Source organism: Lynx rufus, unplaced genomic scaffold (genome assembly GCF_022079265.1).
Source record: "Lynx rufus isolate CCGP_SWC_20201006 ecotype Redwood Valley unplaced genomic scaffold, mLynRuf1.p SCAF_2, whole genome shotgun sequence".
Lineage (NCBI taxonomy): Eukaryota > Metazoa > Chordata > Mammalia > Carnivora > Felidae > Lynx > Lynx rufus.
The window spans coordinates 97,558,146-97,576,798 of NW_025814834.1; the positions used below are offsets into that span (position 1 = coordinate 97,558,146).

An 18,653-nucleotide genomic window follows, 5' to 3' on the forward strand; every position below is an offset into this window, starting at 1 on the left:
ACCTACCCAGCTAGCTGTGATCCTGTCAGTTAGCCTTTAACCTTTCTGTGTCTCTGCCTCTCATCCACCACATAGATGTAGTGATCTTTTAAAAGTACATTGTAGGGGCGCCTGGGTGGCGCAGTCGGTTAAGCGTCCGACTTCAGCCAGGTCACGATCTCGCGGTCCGGGAGTTCGAGCCCCGCGTCAGGCTCTGGGCTGATGGCTCAGAGCCTGGAGCCTGTTTCCGATTCTGTGTCTCCCTCTCTCTCTGCCCCTCCCCCGTTCATGCTCTGCCTCTCTCTGTCCCAAAAATAAATAAACGTTGAAAAAAAAAATTTAAAAGTACATTGTAATGATTAGTAGATGAGAGTTCTTCAACAAGTTGAAAGTACTGTTTAATTTTATTGGTGTCATTAATAATGTAAGACTTGTGAAAATACAAGGAGCCAGACTTTGCTCTCCTGTTTGGATGCATAAAGAGATGGCTTATATAAATATAGTCACAAATCATTCTTTGAGCGCTCATAATCAATGTCCACTGTCTTCTAAAATTTTGAGTGGATCTTCATGGCATACCCTGTGAAGGCAGAATTTCTCCAATTATAACCTAGACTTGAACTGGCCCAGTTCATCTGAAGTTTCCTCACTCTGCCACTAAGTAGTTTTATGCCATATTAGAAAGTTTGGCATTTGGAACTGTACTCCTTTGTTTACTGTAATGGTCTTGCCACTTCATGAATTCAGTCACCTCCTGGAGCCCTTAATTTGTCTTGCCAGAAGCTTTTAGTGAGAGAAAGAAGCTGGATGAGCCTGCTTTCCCTCAGGTCTTTTAAACTAGTATCATACTGAGTCACTGAAATACAGTCTTCAGGATGGGACTGATAGAAACAGCCAACTCAGGTTCTGGTCAAGAGAGCACTCACTGTGTTCAGAGCATCCTGCTCAGGTGTCTTCTCCTAAGAGTATGGTCCATGTATCCTCCCAGATGGGCCCCAGAGACAAGGTCATCCAAACACAGTTTGAATATACATGATCAATGCCTGGCACAGAGTAACTACTTAATACTTTTTAAAAATGCATTAACAAAGGATTCATATAGCAACTGTCTACTGAGTACCCACTTTATCTGTAGTTGGGGGGAGACACATAAGAAATCTATGACATGGTTTTATACCAAATATTGTAATTAATTTCAGAAGAAAGAACATGCATATAATTTCAGCATTAAAGTGGGGAGTTTTTAAATGATAGAATGAGTGATGTAAAGCATAAGGCTGTAAAAATTCAAGGAAATGTGGAGGGAGGCCGTGAAGATGTTTCTTTGGTAGTGAAATTGAAGCAGATTTTGAAAGATGGATGGAAATGAGAAGATGCAGGGTTTGCCATTTCAAGGAGTAACAACATGAGACAGTGTCTCAAAGTGGAAATGGAAATGTGTTGTTGTTTTTTTTACTGTTTACTTTTGGGTAATGGGGAATGGGTATTGGAAGTAGGAATGTAAGACAATATAGGATTATAACATACAATATATGTCACATTAGAACCCATAGAAATACTAATTAATGTGCACTAGGCTGTATGTGTAGATGTTTATTATTTGAAAGAATAAAAAATCTGAAGTAATTTAAGTTCCATCAGTAGAGGAATGGTTAAATAATGTATGGTGCATTCACATCATGAAATACCAGAAAGTACCTGAAAGAATAGATCTTTGTGTGCTGACACAGACCACCCTGGAAAGATGTAACAGTGTGTTAACAGCAAAGATGCATTCATGTAATATTCGTCACCAACTTTGAAAATTGATTTAAGAAAATCAAAGTGGTATTTCAGGAAGATTAATGTGGTGACATTGTGTCAAATGAAAGGGGAGTGATTGAAAGTGAAGAGGGATAGTGGGAGATGTTTGCATGAGTACAAATGCAGGAAGCCAATGATAGGGACCTGAATGGTAAAGACAAAGAGAACTCAGAGACATTCCTAATTTTAAAGGACTTCATGACAGATTCCTAATGGAGGGTATGAAGGAGAGAGAAGAGAAAAGAGATTCCCAGGTATAAGCTTATACTGGAACTATACTGAAGAAATATTTCTACTAACTGGAATAGCCCCATGTTAATCAAACCATCTCTAAAGAAATTCTTTATTTTGTCTGTTTGTTTCTCAGGATGGAAGAAACAGTGCGAAATCTATTGCAGAGTCAAGGGCCTCCAGAGCAGAAAAAAGAAGAAACTGTTAATATAATGGTCTATCAGGTACACCACGTTTCTCACTCTTGGCTGGGCACCAGTTGGCTTGTTTTTCTTGTATTTCTCTAACTCTGTCCTCCCTGACCCAGAGATAAATAAACAAGTGTGGTCCAGACCCAGGTGCTGGGGACCATACAGTCACCTCTGCTTAAGGAATCACATACATGTTTATTTAACTCCTTTATATCTTGGACTCTGTGAAACAAATTGTAGATTGGGTCATAGGAAGCTGCAAAAAGTAAGTTTATAGTGAAACAGAGAAACCTATAAAAGTACCATAGTACTTGGGGTACCAGGGTGGCCCAGTCAATTTAAGCATCTGACTCTTGATTTAGGCTCAGGTCATAATCTCACAGTTTGTAAGGTCAAGCCACGCATCAGTCTGCATGCTGACAGTGCACAGCCTGCTTGGGATTTCACTGTCTCTACCTTTACCCCATCTGTGTTCTCTCTCTCGCTCTCGAAATAATTAAATAAAAAGTACCTTAGTGTATATTCCATGGTCAGGGTGATAACAGAGGTATCTGTAGCATTCTCTGGGAATATGGAGGGGAGTGACTCATCCTGTCTGGGAAGTGAAGTGCCATACCTCCAAGAAGGTATGACACTTGGTATATTTCAGAGGTATGACACTTAGGGACCTGAGAGAGAACAGGAAGAAGGATGTTGCCAACAGCAGGGTAGCCTAGAGAAAGGTACAGTAGTGTGAATTTGCGTGGCAGGCTCAAGAAGAATAAGAAGTTCAAAGTAAGTAAATAATGGCCTGATGAGATAAAAATCTTGATGGTGAGACTGGGGGTACTCAGAAGAGCTGGATGAGGTCATGCTTGTATGTTGTGCTCATGGGTGTGGCCTTGCACCTTGGGCACTGTAGAGTCAGAAGAGGTCCAAGTTGGTAAGTGGTAGACAAAGTGGCCAGTCACTGCCTTCTGATCATCCTCATTCCATGGTTCTGTAACACAGCAAAGCAGCCAGCATGGTAAGAAGAGCTTCTGATCTGAGCACGACCCAAGTTGGCCACACAGATGAGACAGCTCTGGCAAGGTGGGAAAGGGAAATACACAGAAAGAGCACAGGCACCTGACATAGAGAAATTGAAGACTTTTACTGGAAATCACTTAAAATCACAAATAGAGACCTGCTATCCATTGTACACCTAAGCCTAGGGAGCCCCAACAGCTAAATAAGGCAAGGAAATGAGCAGAAACTTGGGGTAAGCACTGGGCAACCCTAGATTTTTTTCTGACTAAAAAGCAAGAGTGTCTGGGGAGGCACGCATGGAAACCTGTCTGGTAAAGATCATGTCACATGATTTTCCCTCAGTGTATGGATTCAGGAGTCTACAACCCAACTTGTTATGAAGAAGATTAGAAGGGACCAGATAATAAACGTCATAGTATTACACGAAGTTAAGAAATCTAGGCATGGTTAGCCTTAAGAAGTGTGTGCACTAAGTAGTTGACTCTTGAAGCATACAAGGCTACTTTATGATGAGGGGGACATCTGTTCTCCAGCTCCAGGGACAACAGTGCAAGCCATTGACTTAAGCTACCAGAGAAGAGATGAAAGTTAGCTCCAAAAAAACAGTAGGAAAAAAATATCACTAACGTCCATTTCTAGGGAAAGGGTTTAGATTCTTCTCGAGGTGTGGTCTTTACACAAGGAATGCCTGCCCAGCTCTTCCTGATGTGTGGTCACCCGAAGTTAGGATAAGGATTTAAGTCCTCCTCGCTCTAAAGTTTTCCCAAGTATTAGTTGTGCTTTGGTAGAAAATGGAGGTACAAGTAAAACAGGACTTGGTTCTGCATTAAGTGGTTCTGTGCAGCCTAAAAGAATCTGAAACATAAGTCATTTGTTCCTCCTCAAGGTAACACCAGGCTTTAGTTAGAGCTAAATAATTCAGTGTTGCTCTTATGCTTTTCCAGATCTCCTCATTATGGGGCACTTAGCATCAAAATTCATTTTGTGAAACTGGAAGCTACTTAGAAAAACAGATACAGTTTTAAAAATGTTATTTAAACGATTTCCTCTCTATAACCCAGTCTGCTGGATTTGAGAAATTAGCTCCTCTCTCTTGGGAGGAGACAGTTACTAAGTCGAATTCATGCAACATGGAAGGGATTTTTTAGTCATTGCTCTAATTGGCCTGTGGCTCATTGTCTGGAAAATGGGAGAGAGACATGGGCTGTATGATCCATAAAAGTCACTTATACATTCAAGAGATATCTGTTGAGCTTGTAGTATGTACCAGGCACAACCTTGCACTCTGAGGGTTCTAGGAACAGAATGAACGGAAGAGAAAGAAGAGTGTTGCTGGTTGGCACTGAGTCCCAAGAAGGTCCTTGTCATGTCACTGATTCTAGTCTAAATATGGCTGAGGGGCCCAACGAGGGTGTGCAAGATATGTATGGCGGTCTCAGTAGAGCACACAGTTAACACCTCCTTGTTTTAGGTAAGAGTTGGAAAATCTATTACTTCATAATCTCGGGTGTTATTAGCACACCTGACTCAGATTTTCCAACTGTGAGAATTCTCTGACAAGAGCTGGAGGCCCAGGGAAAGCTAAAGCCCATGGGAAAGCTGGAGTTTGGTTCATTTTCCATCGTGGAAGTGTTTATTCTGAGGCTTTTATCACTGAGTTAATATAATAATAGCAGAATAATAGCTTCCTGTGTTCCAGACCCATGGTAATTGCTTTGCATGCATTAAAGGGTGGTCATATTTTGTTCTAGGGGTGTGTTCCTGGAGACCTCTCATAATTTGTTACTTGTATTGTTTCTAACTTGCATAATTCAACATGGGTTCCTGCAAAGGACAAGTGGGTGTTTCTGTTCAGCAGCTGAAGCAGACCCACCATGTGGCAGCCAGTGGTTCACAGTTTACCAGCTTTACCATTGTACAATCCTTGACTCATTTTTTTTCAATATATGAAATTTATTGTCAAATTGGTTTCCATACAACCCCCAGTGCTCATCCCAACAGGTGTCCTCCTCAATACCCATCACCCACCCTCCCCTCCCTCCCACCCCCCAACAACCCTCAGTTTGTTCACAGTTTTTAAGCCTTCACTCATTTTTAATTTGGAGAATTGTCATGGTTTCAAGGTTTGTGCATGAAGTGACATTAGTAACATTTTTATATGCCTAGTTTCACATGCGCCTAACTCAGAGTCCCATTAAATGTAACTAGACTGGAGCGCATTCATTCCCCCAACAGTTGTGTCACTATTGCTATCTTATAGATAGGACATAGGCTTAGAGAGCTGAGCACTTGCCCAAAGATGCACAGCATGAAATAGTCTAGGAGCGCCTTGACTCCTAATCGGTCTGTCTCTATGCCCTTGGCTCTTCACAAGGAGTTCCCGAGAGATTACATATGGGGCCCAAGTTACCCAGCTCATTGTTGGAACCTGAATCTAGGTCTTTCCCTTTTTTTTTTTTTTTAATTTTTTTTTCAACGTTTTTTATTTATTTTTGGGACAGAGAGAGACAGAGCATGAACGGGGGAGGGGCCGAGAGAGAGGGAGACACAGAATCGGAAACAGGCTCCAGGCTCCGAGCCATCAGCCCAGAGCCCGACGCGGGGCTCGAACCCACGGACCGCGAGATCGTGACCTGGCTGAAGTCGGACGCTTAACCTACTGCGCCACCCAGGCGCCCCGGTCTTTCCCTTTTTTATTCAGAGCTCTCTCTTTTTGTTCATTTGCCCATTCATTCAAATGACAGGCACGCATTTACTTTTTATCTAAGTGTTTTTCTTTCCTACTTCAGCTATTATAAACTTAGTGGCTTAAAACCACACAAATTTATTCTCTTATAATTCTGGAGGTCAAAAGTATACTAGTGGTGCTGGAAGGATAACATTCTTTCTTGATGCCTCAAGACAGAATTGATTCCTTAGTTTTTCCAGATTCTAGCAGTCCTTGGTTTATGGTTTTTAACTTCACCTTCAAACTAGGCTACTCCAAACTCTGGTTGCATTGTCGTGTTTCCTTTTTCTGAGTTTGACCCTCCTCCCTTCTTCCCTCTTACAGAGATCCTGTGATTACATGGGGCACATCCAGGATTATCTCCCCATATCATAATCCTTCATTTAATCACATCTATAAAGTCCTTCTTGCCACATGAGGTGCCATTGCCACAGATTTTAGGGACTGGGTTGTGGACATCTCTGGTGGGGGGGGCAAGGGCATTGTCTGTCTGTCACACTAAGTAACATTAACCCAGCAGGCTGGAAGTTCCTAGCCAACAGCAAGCTAAGTGCTGGAGATACAAAGATGCCTGCCTCACAGAGGCCTTTTCCTGGAAAGCTCAATTTATAAGATTCTGGAGAGTAGGGAGGGAGGGAGGGCAAATAATGAAATACATGCAACAGTGTGATAGGGGCCAAAAAAGCAGCCTGCATAGATGGGTTCTGGGAACACACAGGAAGATGCCACCAAACTTACCACACTGCTCTTCCTGGAGGCGCTTCCTCCTGACTAGGACTTATGTTTAATAATCTGTTTTCCCTTTGTTTATGTATTTATTTATTTCTGTCTCTGTTGTCTCTTGAAATGCAATCAGGAGTCATGAGCTTCTTCCTGAGTCCTACAGCCTGCCTTTCTCAGAACACCTTATATCCCTAGTGTTTTAATACGACATCTGACTGTTAGGACACATAGGACACACATGTGCTTTATAGTTTACAAAGGGCACAGAATGGATCTCATTTTTTCATTCCATCAGTCTCTAAAATAGATATTATCATGCTCCTTTCTCAGGGTGAGCCTGTTTCACCTTTATTTCTAAGAGGACTGATTCAACTCTGGCAAATGCTCAGTGGTAAAACTGGAGATAGATCATTGAGTTTCCTAAATGAGATCTATAGAATTAAACTGAGCCCTTGTCTGTGGGACAGTTTGATGGTAGGGTGGGGAATGAGCACACTCTAAAACCCCCCAGGTCACAGAATCACTGTCAAAATACAAAATAAATAAATAAGTGTAAATAAACTGAGATAAATTAGTAATTCCGGTAGTGTTCACGCCTGTTATCTCTTGGGTAGGAAAGCCACATGTGTAAGAGAAATAGCATCATTGTGTGTACATAGGGAAAGCGCTAGACCTGGTACGTAGGACAGTCTCATTTCGCTGGCAGGAAAGGGAAAACTTTAAAGATTGTCCGTGGAGGAACCTGAACAAGTATAAACAGCTGCAATTTCTCCTCTGTTTTGTTTCTTTCTCCAGCTCATTCACTTTAAGCGTCTAGGGTTTTCTTATGTGTCATCTTATGTTTTCCTATCACCTGGATCACCATGTCATTTAGTGAAGCAAGAAAAGAAATCATGATTAGACATGAAAGGGAGGTGGGATTAAGCATAGATGAAATGGAGCAGTTGCTTGAGAGGGGCGTCATTTCCTCTGCTTCAGCCATCATAATATTTAACAGAAAAAAAAGGGGGGGGCAGACAGGGGGCACCTGACTGAGTCTGTAGAGCATGCAATTCCTGGTCTCGGGGTTGTGAGTTTCAGCCCCATATTGGGTATAGAGAGTACTTAAAAATAAAATCTTAAAAAAAAAAAAAGACTCTTTAAGACAGGAAACCTGACAGAGAAAGGATAATCCTACCACTGCTAATGAATTACCCCGGGTACAGGCTTCTGGTGTCTTAAGCAGCCTGGGGTGCCTTCTTGTAGCAGCTGGTAGGCTTCCTGTCCTGCTTCTTCATATGGAACACAGACTGAATCTACAGTAGCTACAAAGAAGACAGTGGCTGGAAAAGCAGGAACTTCGATGAGAGGGGGGAAAAGACCTGCACGTGGGTACAACTTCCACCACTAACAAGACTTGGGACCTCAGATGGTCACCTAAACTCCCTGGGGTCCTTGTTTTTCTTATTTGTAAGAGAAGAGGTGTTGAACCAGATGAGACATCACAAATGCAATACCTACATTATAACAAATCGTGTAAATGGCCCAAGTGGACCAGGTATGAGAAAGGTCAAATCTTCTCTCAGGGTTCACGTTCTATTTTTCTACTTTCGGTAGGGAAACCGGTACAGAGAGAGGTTTTTTTGGGGTTGATTTGTTTGTTTTGTTAAAAGACAAAAGCCTTGCTTTTGAAAACTGTGCACTGGCAACCCACACCCAGTTTAATGCCAAAGGGTGTTCAGGAGTGGCGGAGAGAGTGGCAACCCTGAAAGCCTCTGTGTGGTCTCAGGGAAACAGTCCCACCCAGAAGTCACCAGTGTGGGCAGGTGGCCTTATGTTTCAAAGGAAGATCGAAGTTCAAGTTTTTATGGGTTTTTTAGTCTTAAATAGTGGCTTATTTTTTTATACACGGACTACATAAAATATGCTAGTCTAAAGCCAATCCTCAAAACAGAAAGAGGATTTCTAGGGTTTCTTCTTGCTCTTAGAACTCTGGGATTTTGACACTTCTTTGCAGTCCTGCATGGCTTGGTCTACGCAGAGTATGGGCACCAAGTGCCTCTAGCGACGGTATGCACTCTGACCTACTGCTGGCCAACACTTGCTGAGCACCTACTATGGATGGTCGTATTCTAATCATTTTACATGGGTGAACACACTGGATTTTCACAAGAACGCTTTGAAGTAGGTACTATCATTTTCCTTATTTTACAGAAGATGAAACTGAGGCACAGAGAGGTTAAATTACATATTACCAAAAGTTACACATTACCCTTGTTAGGTTGCCTGAGCTCTTTTGTACCCTTTTAGCAGAGTGAGTAGATCACCATAACAATGGAATGTAGAGTTGTTTCCAAAAGGTGCCTAAGTCATTGTCCTAGCAGAGAGCACATTGCATCAGCGTCTGAGTCTCCCTCTCTATACCCCTTTACTCTGTCCCACCTCCGTGGAGAGCCCTGAACTGTGTGTTTTCTTTTTTCTTTTCTTTTCTTTTCTTTTCTTTTCTTTTCGTTTCGTTTCGTTTCGTTTCGTTCCGTTCCTTTGCTTTTCTTTCCTTTCCTTTTCTCTTCTTTTCTTTTCTTTTTTTTTAAGTTTATTTATTTATTTAGGGAGAGAGCACACACATGCTTGAACGCAAGCAGGGGAGGGACAGAGAGAGAAGGAGCGAGAGAATCCCAAGCAGGGTCTGCACTGTCAGCCAGGAGCCTGACACAGGGCTCAATCTCAAGAAACATGAGATCAGGACCTGAGCCAAGACCAAGACTCAGACGGACGCTCAAGCAACTAGGCACCCCTGAGCTGTGTGTTTTCTGAGTCCAGCTCCATTATTTCCAACTATGGCTTATGTTCAGTCATTGATGCTGTAGATTGTGTTTAAAGCAATCTAGTGTGTTACCCAAATCATTTCCATTTGAAGTGATTTAATTGAAAATCAAAATGACTTTTCCTTAAGCAGTTCCTTCAAAGTATTCTCAGATATGATGAACCAGGTGATGGCTTGGGGAAAGGGATCCTTTCTAGTTATCCTAAAATCTGTCAGTCATCAAGAATATATCCAGACTCTTTTATGTACACAGAAAGCACCTGACATAGGCTAGGATTTAGCTCAAGACCTGCCCAGCAGAGATGTTACTTATTTCACAAATTAGAATTCTTATCAGGAGTGGGAAAGTTTTGACTTTAAACTTCACCTCTTTTCCCTGTAATGACTGAAGCAAATTCAAAAATGTCAGTGTACTCAGGGCATGTGGGTGGCTTAGTCGGTTGGGCGTCCCACTTCCGCTCAGGTCATGATCTCGCAGTCTGTGGGTTCAAGCACTGTGTGGGGCTCTGTGCTGACAGCTCGGAGCCTGGAGCCTAGAGCCTACTTCTAATTTTGTGTCTTCCTCCCTCTCTTCCCCTCCCCCATTTGTGCTGTGTGTCTCTCTGTCTCTCTATTTCTCTCTCTCAAAAAATAAACATTAAAAAAATTCAGTGAAAAAAATTTCAGTGCACTAGAAAGAAAAGTTAAGTTCGAAAAATTATATTAAACAATCGATTACAAAAGTTACCTTTCTAAGAAAGCTCTTTTCAATAGCAATATTCTTAGTGTATTTCAAGTGTTATATTTTCAAACTTTTAACATAAAACCATTTTTCATGAATATATGTAAATGCAAGGCAAAATTGAAATACCTGTGATTTTTAGAAGCTACAAGTTTCCTGGCTCCATTTCCTGGCTGAGTCGCAGAATCACCCGAAGGAATCATAACAGACTGAGCTCTCCGGACCCCTCTTTAGGATGATCTCTTTTGTTTTGTCATTTTTTCCCCCAAGTTTGATGAGTCATTTTGACTCTTCTGGTCCATCAGTATGTTGGGAACCTGTGAGGTACTTTAGTATCCATCCATTCCACCATCCCTGTTCCCACAGTTTGCAAAGGAGAAAACAAGAGTTGAGGTTCAGAGCCCCATTCTCAGCCCAGTGCATGCGTATGCATCTATACTGATTCTTTCATGCACAGTATTTATCTCAGTAAGCGCTCTGGCAGTTAATTAGCCAAGAGAGCTGAATTCTTTAGAACTCTTTAAAGAGCTTGTTTGTAATTCATACAAGTGATTTAGAAAAGTGGGGTTTTTTTTCCTGTTCTTTTTTAATCTAAATAGAATGTGGTAAACAAATGCAAAAACAGATCAAAAGTGAGTACCTTCTGTGAGTGCATACCAGTTGGAAAAAAAAATGATTTAAAATTCTATTGAGTGTCTGTTGATAGAGGGCTAAGTCTTTGCATAGGCATTTATAAAATTATAATACACAATGGAATATGAAATATTTTTATTGAGCTTTTTTATGTATGTCTGTGACCTGTAATCTCAGGAAATCTCAAATGCCTTTGATTCCGCTTTAAGAAATTTGGCCTTTTCTTTGAATTGCTGTGAACTTTGAGTAGCTGCTGAAGTGAGTAATGGTAATAAAAGGAGTATTTTTATTGTGTGTTAAGTCTTAAATGGCTGAAACTGCTCCTCGAGGAAATGGTTTCCTTCCTCTTTTTGTCCTATTCTGTTTTGTTTTAAGCAACATCTTCTATTCAGATAGTAAATTTAGGTAAAGGAGACAGGATTTCTCAAAACCAAAGTGTGTGATGAGGTTCAGGACAGCTAAGAACATTGTCTTTCATAAAATCATTTTCTCTTTGAAATTATTCCATAAGAAGAATTTATGATTTTGCACTCTACAGAAGACTTTCCAGAATTCCAGAAGTTTTCAAAACAATCTCATATGGTGACATCTGACTGAGGAGAGCATTCACCTATGAAATGCCAAAGTCATATTAAATACTTTGAAAGGAACAGAGGCTTTAAATAATAGCACTCAGAGTTTAAATAACTACCTCCGTTCTTCTCAGGAATTTAAATTCCCTGGTTTAATGGGTTCTGACTCGACTTTCTCATTCTCCGTTTCTGTCTAAATTTTGTGCTCATACATGAACACTTTCTCTGTTAGATGTTATGACCCTGAACGGAACTCTTACCAAGTCAAAGCAGAATATGGTCTCTCTGTTAAAACAAATGTAACTTATGAATAAAATGGTGCCCTGGAGAAGCACCTTCTCTTCATACAGGTGAGCTGATTATTGCCAATGAACTTGAGAGCTGCTCTCCTCAACTTATCTCAGGAAGGGCCACACTTTACTTTGGAATACCCAGTACATGTCTTAGGTCAAAAGGTTCTGTAGGTAGAAACCAAAAGATGTTGCCCTTTAGTAAGTGTGTAGCTCATGCAGACACTTTGGGTACTTCACATCATTAACCAGGCACATCAGTTCTTTCTTCCTCTTAGAAATAAATGATTTGAACAGAGCAAAATCACGATGATATCAGTCCGTGAGCTTTGATCCTATTTTCTTAACTCACCTGAAGGAATAAAACTGTAATTTTCTTTGTTTTAGGACTTGGCTAAATGCCTTCTAAAATGGAGATAAAATAGTCTGTGGGGGCAAATGTACAATTTTGGAATTAGGAAATAGTTAAGAAAGAAGTGGAAAGCATCTGCTGGACAACACACACACACACACACACACACACACACACACACACACACACTCATTACTGAGAGCTCCTGTACAGTAACCTTTCAGCTGTATTGTCCTTATTGATTTCATCTGCACACCAAGCACTGCAATGCAATGAAGAGGAATCACGGTGTGTGGGGTGAGAGGAGAGTGGTCGGCTAGGAGTCTGCTGTCTGCATTGAAGTCATTGCAGGATTCAGGTATTAATTGGCCTGTCCAACATGTCTGAGGAGCAGAACCACAGTCCTTGCAGGCTCAGGAGCTTGTCTTTGCTCTCTGTACAGCAATTTCTGGGCTTGAGAATTCTGGCCCACTTCCAGAATGTGTCTTTCCCAGAACTCAGCTGAAAGACATGGGGTTAGGCTGTGTTCTAGGTCTCAACCTGCCTGAGCCTTGACCTAGAACCTGTTCTCCAGCAGAAGAGCCTTGGCCTTGGTGTGTTTAAAAATGTCTCCAGGTGATTCTAACATCACTAGCATTGCTAAAGGGCCAACTCTGTGATCTTGGAGATCTTTTCTAGCCAGTCCAACTCTGTGAAGAGCAGTGGAGGAAGTAGCATCATAAGGACATTTGATTTATAGGTGGAGGGGAATGTAGAAGGTCAACGACAACTCAATGATTGCTTTCCCTCCTGCTCCTACTTTTCTATTGCCTGGAACAAGAGGTTACTGAAGCTGAGGACGCTAAAGGCCTATGCCAGCTGTGCCAGTGCCCAAAGGCAGAGGATTTGCCCCCTGTGCACTGGGCTTGGTAAGTCCTCAGGCTCTCAAAGGGTGGAGATAGTGGAGAAGTTCAATGAACATGCATTGCCCCCTCCATCCCATGTCAGTCTGTTGGCCCCTCATTCTAATAGAGATGCAAACAGTGCTCGGTGTTTCTTCCTTTTCCTGTGTAAGAGCTCATTCAGATTAATAATGGGAAGAAACAGTCTGAGGAGAGGAAAGTTGTGGATCATGAAAAAGGATGCTGTGAACTCTCAGCAGCTCCTCACTTTCTAGAGACTATGCATATAAAGGATTATGGTTGGAGAACATGTGAAGGGGAATTAAAGACAAAGTTTCGGGGTCAGATAGACCTGGGAGCGGATCTCATTTTTCTCACTCAGTTTTGTCAGCTTGGGCAACTTAACGTGAGTCTCCCATTTCTCTTCTCCATAATGGGCCTAATAAGGCTAACTAGAAAGGCTGCCGTTTTTAAAGTGCTTCCCCAGACGGTTCATCTAACAACTGGGGATAGCACATGGTAACGTGTTCAGCACATGTTACGTATTCAACACACAGTCGCTAGTATTCTTATGACACTTGTAGCCCTGTCTACTCATCCATTCTTTCTCTTCACACAGGCAGATTGTCCTCTTACCCTGCCCCCACTCTAGTCTACCTTAGTGGCTAGCGCCATGGAGGCTATTGAGAACCTAAAAGTTCAGAACTGGAGAAAATGATGGAATGCTTAGAAATGTCAACATTTCAAGAGTGCTGAACCCAGGTCAGGTTCCCAGATAGGGCTGGCCTTTGTGGTAATATCTCCTCCTACTACACCATCTGTCATCCCCAGACCCTATCTGCCAACATTTTCTCCCTTAGATATGGTTCTGTGAAATTCCATCCATTAAAGCACCATCCCTTGTAAGAAATAAAGATTCCAGAATATAAAATACTCAAGGGAAGATCATTCACATGTTAGTGTGAACTGGTTACATCTGTGGGCTTTGTTCTTACTGCTTGTCTCAGAACACTGGAATTTAGGATGTGGGGTTTAGAGTGGAAGGGGAAAGGAAAACACTTTTTCTAAAGGAATTTAGGAGTTTATAAGCCTCTGGGTTAAGTCTGGGTGAGACTCCCTCTTGACCAGTAGTGCCAGGGAACAGAGTTGTTAGGAAGTAGCATAGGGATAAAGAAGTGAAGAGAAAAAGGCGCAAATGCAACTTGCAAATTACAGCCATCATTTCTCTGGTTTGCCAGGCATCATATGCATACAAAGGAGAGAGGAAGCATTGCTCCTCTTGGCCCTCCCCCCCCCCATACTCTCAGGGCTCAGACCTCAGGCTGATACTATCAAAATGAACTATTGAAGTCGTGGCCTGCTGTCCCAGCACCATTTACTGCATGTCCTTTGTGGACTGTACCAAGTGGCAAACTGACAGGTTGAAAGGAAATTTAGAGCAAGCTCATTGAACTGGGGTCTTACAATGGCTTATATTCTTCCCTTACCTGTTTAAATGAATAGCCAAGGATAGATCCTCATTCATGATGATTGCATTGTTTTGTAAACAGATCAAAATGCATTTTTCCAGGCATGTTTCTATTTGGTTGGTTTGTCATTCTCCCCCAATAAATTTTGTTTTTGAACTAAATTAATAAATTTGCACAATCAGGGGCACCTGGGTGGCTCAGTTGGTTAAGCGTCCGACTTTGGCTCAGGTCATGATCTTGTGGTTTGTGGGTTCGAGCCCCGCTTCGGGCTCTGTGCTGACAGCTCAGAGCCTGGAGCCTGCTTCGGATTCTGTGTCTCTCTATCTCTCTGCCCCCAACCCCCCCATGCTCATGCTCTGTCTGTCTCTGTCTCTCAATAATAAATAAATGTTAAAAAATTTTTCATAGAAATAAATAAATTAGCACAGTTAAATCCATTTCTCCCCACTAATGCCAAGCTTACATCTTAGTCTGAGTAAGTAAACTTCTGTGGTAATTATAAGTGATGGTCTGAAAACAATTTCATTGCAAGCATGCTCTTACAAACTTCTTATTTCATTTACAAAATAACTTGTAAATGTATTCCTACGATCTGAATTAGGTTGTATTTCTCTTGGGTCACTATATTTAACTTGTCTAGCCCTACTATTGTATTTTTTCTTTTCCATTAATTCTTTTTTTATATAAATGTTTATGTATTTATTTGAGAGAGAGAGTGTGTGTGAATGCACCTGAGGGGGGGGGGAGGGGTAGAGAGGGAGGGAGAGAGAATCCCAAGGAGACTGTATACTCAGTACTGAGCCCAACACAGGGCTGAATCTCATGACCACGAGATCACGACTTGAGTTGATATCAAGACAAAGATACTTAACCAAACTGAGCTACCTAGGCACCCCTCCACGAATTCTTATTACCTATTTTTCCTAAACATCTAGACAACACCATTAGAGAAACAGTAGTGAAAATTGCCACGGTAACAATTAATATTCTGTTTTACAGTGTAGACTTTGACAACACCATCTCATTTGATCCTCACATTAACCTCTCAAAATAGAAAATACAATAAGTTCATGTTCACTTTAAAGCAACTGAGTTTGACAGAGGCACTTGACTTTCTAAAGGTCATACAGCATTAGGCTCCAGTCAACTTAGCCTCTTGATTCCAAGACCCATAGTCTTGCAGGGGTAGCATTAATTACATTCTACACCAGTGGTTCTCACATTTGGCTATGCCTTGAAGTCATCTAGAGAGTTTTAAACATTTGTGATATCCTGGTTCCACCCCAGAGATTCTGATTTAATTGATCTGGTGTGTGTTCTGGGCACCCAAAATTTTAAATCTCCCCAAGTCAGTTCTAATTCATAGTCTGGTTGAGAACCACTACACGACTAGGCATTAGATTCAGCTATATGTTTCTCTTTTCTTGCTCATCATGCTAAAGCATCCTGCAGCCAGGGTCTTGTTTTCATTATCCTGCCACCAGCATTTCCTCCGGAGTAGCTGGCCTGGTCCCTTTTGCTTAGGAGGCATGTTGACCTTCTGCAGAATGTGGGAGGTGGGTTGGTCCTTGAAAGAAACTAAAATTCAGATAAATGGAGAGATCCTTTGCTTCAGTGGATACTGTGATGAGAGACAGCTGAGGATTATGGGAACTCCAGTGAGGTACAGCAGAGGATTTTGGATATTCCAGTGAGGTTCAGCAATGGATTATGGGTATCCTGACGAGAGGCACCAGAGGATTATGGGTGAGCTTAAAGCCTTTAAGAGACCAACAGCCTGGGTCCAGATCCCGACTGAGCCATGCAAGCTGTAATGACTGAGGATTGACTTAACCTCTTGAGGTCCTAGGGACCTTATTCCCAGTCATATTCAGTCCGTGGATTTATAGTGAGCTCTTTGCTGGGGAGGCAGCGGAGGGGTAGAAGGCAGGCCAGGATTGTTGGGAGAACATGAGGGCACTGAGACAGCTGGGTCCCTGAGCCACTCAGGAAAATAACCAGAGCATAGTGTAGGCCCAGCTTGGAGATCTCAGCCTGGAAGGAGTGAGCCCTAGTGCAGAGGTCTGAGGAAACAGTAGTGTCAAGGAAATCCCTGCTGGTAGGAAGACCCTGCTGGAAATGGAAAACCATTTCACTTGCATAAATAGGAATCATGGACACAAAGAAAACAAGACATGATTCTAAATTCACCCTAATTAGTGTTGCCTATTAACTGAGCTTGAGGCCTATTTTCCTTTTGTAAAGTTCAAACAATTAGCAAGTTTTAGAGAGTTACCGAACTAAGACTTTCTCCTTGGCATAATGAAAGGCGGGCCCTGGAAAGACAGTATAAACTTGGCAGAGAGGATGTAAACAGCCAGAACCCAGGGCTGATCCTCACAAGGAACTCCTGGAACCCCTCTCATCCCAACAAGTTCAAAGCCTTTCATTTGGAACTGAATTTCCAGAATGGCCTGAAGCACAGTTGCTTCTGACACTTTTACCAGCATCTGGGATAGTTCTGGGTGCACAAAATCATCTGAGTTTCATGGCATGTCACACTGTGAAACTGGCATGCTTACTGTGTTGTGTAGCCAGTTATGGGCAGAATGCTTCAGGGTTAGTGTTTGTGGTGATGGGGAGACTCTATAAACTGGTTTTCTGGTATCTTGGAGACGAGGGCTGCTTGGAAGGGGTTGGATAATCTCATTATTAGTGTAATCAAGAACATAGGATGTGTTTGCCAGCTGTTCATTGTCATGTGGCTGTGTACAAGGTGGCCAGTCTCTGCTATCCATATTCTCTAAGAGAACAGTTGCTGTGTGACACAGGAAGGTGAGTCACAGTGTGGAGATGAACAGGATAGTTAGCAAGTCTAAGGTGCTCAGGAGGAAAGTTACCTCCAGTATCTAGCCACTGCATTTTGCATGTGAGAAAATGGTGTCACAGATAACCAAAGGGCTTTCACAAGGCCACACTGCCCGGGAGCAGCAGACCTGGAACAAGAAACCAGGTCCGTGGCTAGTTTTATATTTTTTCCTTCCCTGTGGCAACAGGGGAGCACTAAGATGACCAGAGGTGGGATCTAGAAGACTATTTGTCAGGGCAAGTTGGAAGACCTGTAGGAGAGGCGTTTGTCTCGGGAGCCACAACTTGCCCAGTTCATTATTCTTTAAATGCACAGTGACTTTGCATGAAGAGTGGCTATGCAAGTTTGTGATGCATATGTATGTTTATATATTTATTTATATTTAAATTTAAATATATATTTATATAATGACTTTTCTGATTATCTTTTAGGATCATGCTCATTTCTTGCTAATTTATCTGAATTTTTCCTTCCCTCATTCACCAAGATGAATCATCTGACAGGGTTATAGGTATCTTCACCAGACAGCCCTTTGCTTCACCACTCCCACTGTGGCTCGGAGTGGCTTGTCAGAATGTACATCCCACTCTATGACAAAGAAGCACCTCAAGTGATAGCTTCCTGCTGCTTTCAGAGGTTAGGGATAAAAATAATAGTTTTAATGTCAAAAAGCACACCAGGACAGTATTTCTGGCAACATTTCTTCAGTGAAATCTTCAGTTGGGTCTTATTCTATGAGCTTTGCCTGACTAGAGAGAGCAGGTATTATGTAAATTGTGCTAGAAAAAAATGTGATATTCTTGCTTTATCCTTAAGTTCCATTTAGGTGCAAATAGGTGAGGCTTCTGTCTGATCTGACACGAGCCCTCAGGAGAATTAACTATATAATCCATCTCTGACTTTCAAAAGTATAACTAATGCACCTCATTAGAGCTTTTCTTTTAGATAACCCTGGGAAGGAAAAAAGGTGGGAAGAATGGAATGCCTTGCTAGGAGTGGGTCTATGGATCTCCAGAAATTCCCAGGATATTTTAGGATAGATAACTTTATGGCTTAAAAGTTGACGTGTTCCTGTATGAGATACATTTGGTGGGCATGTCAGTTAAAGGAGAAGCTTGCAAAATCTCATTTTCTAAGAGTGGAAATCAATTTAACGGTGCTTTTATCTTCTATGCAAATATTCTATCAGTCCATTGCTTTATGTTTCTAATGGCACAATACTTGCTTAAAAATAGTTTTCTGTCGAAAGTTCTTATGAATATTTAAGTCATTCAGCATTAATATTACACACAGTATCATTAGAAGTAAAACAAGGTAATATCATCCTCATTAAACATCATCATTTTCGACAATATTGGATATTCATTGAGTGCATTCTGTATTGTGCAGGGTGTAGTGATGTGGTGTGATATGTAAAATGT

At 41.7% G+C, this 18,653-nt stretch overlaps 1 protein-coding gene across 1 annotated transcript in view; it reads left to right on the forward strand.

Annotated features, from left to right (window-relative positions):
• NCKAP5 (NCK associated protein 5) overlaps positions 1–18,653 on the forward strand; it is a 778,542-nt gene that overhangs the window by 512,373 nt on the left and 247,516 nt on the right. Inside the window, exon 5 of the mRNA XM_047082267.1 lies at positions 2,150–2,237. Within this exon, the coding sequence (XP_046938223.1) occupies positions 2,150–2,237 (88 nt within the window). The remainder of the gene's footprint in view (positions 1–2,149; positions 2,238–18,653) is intronic.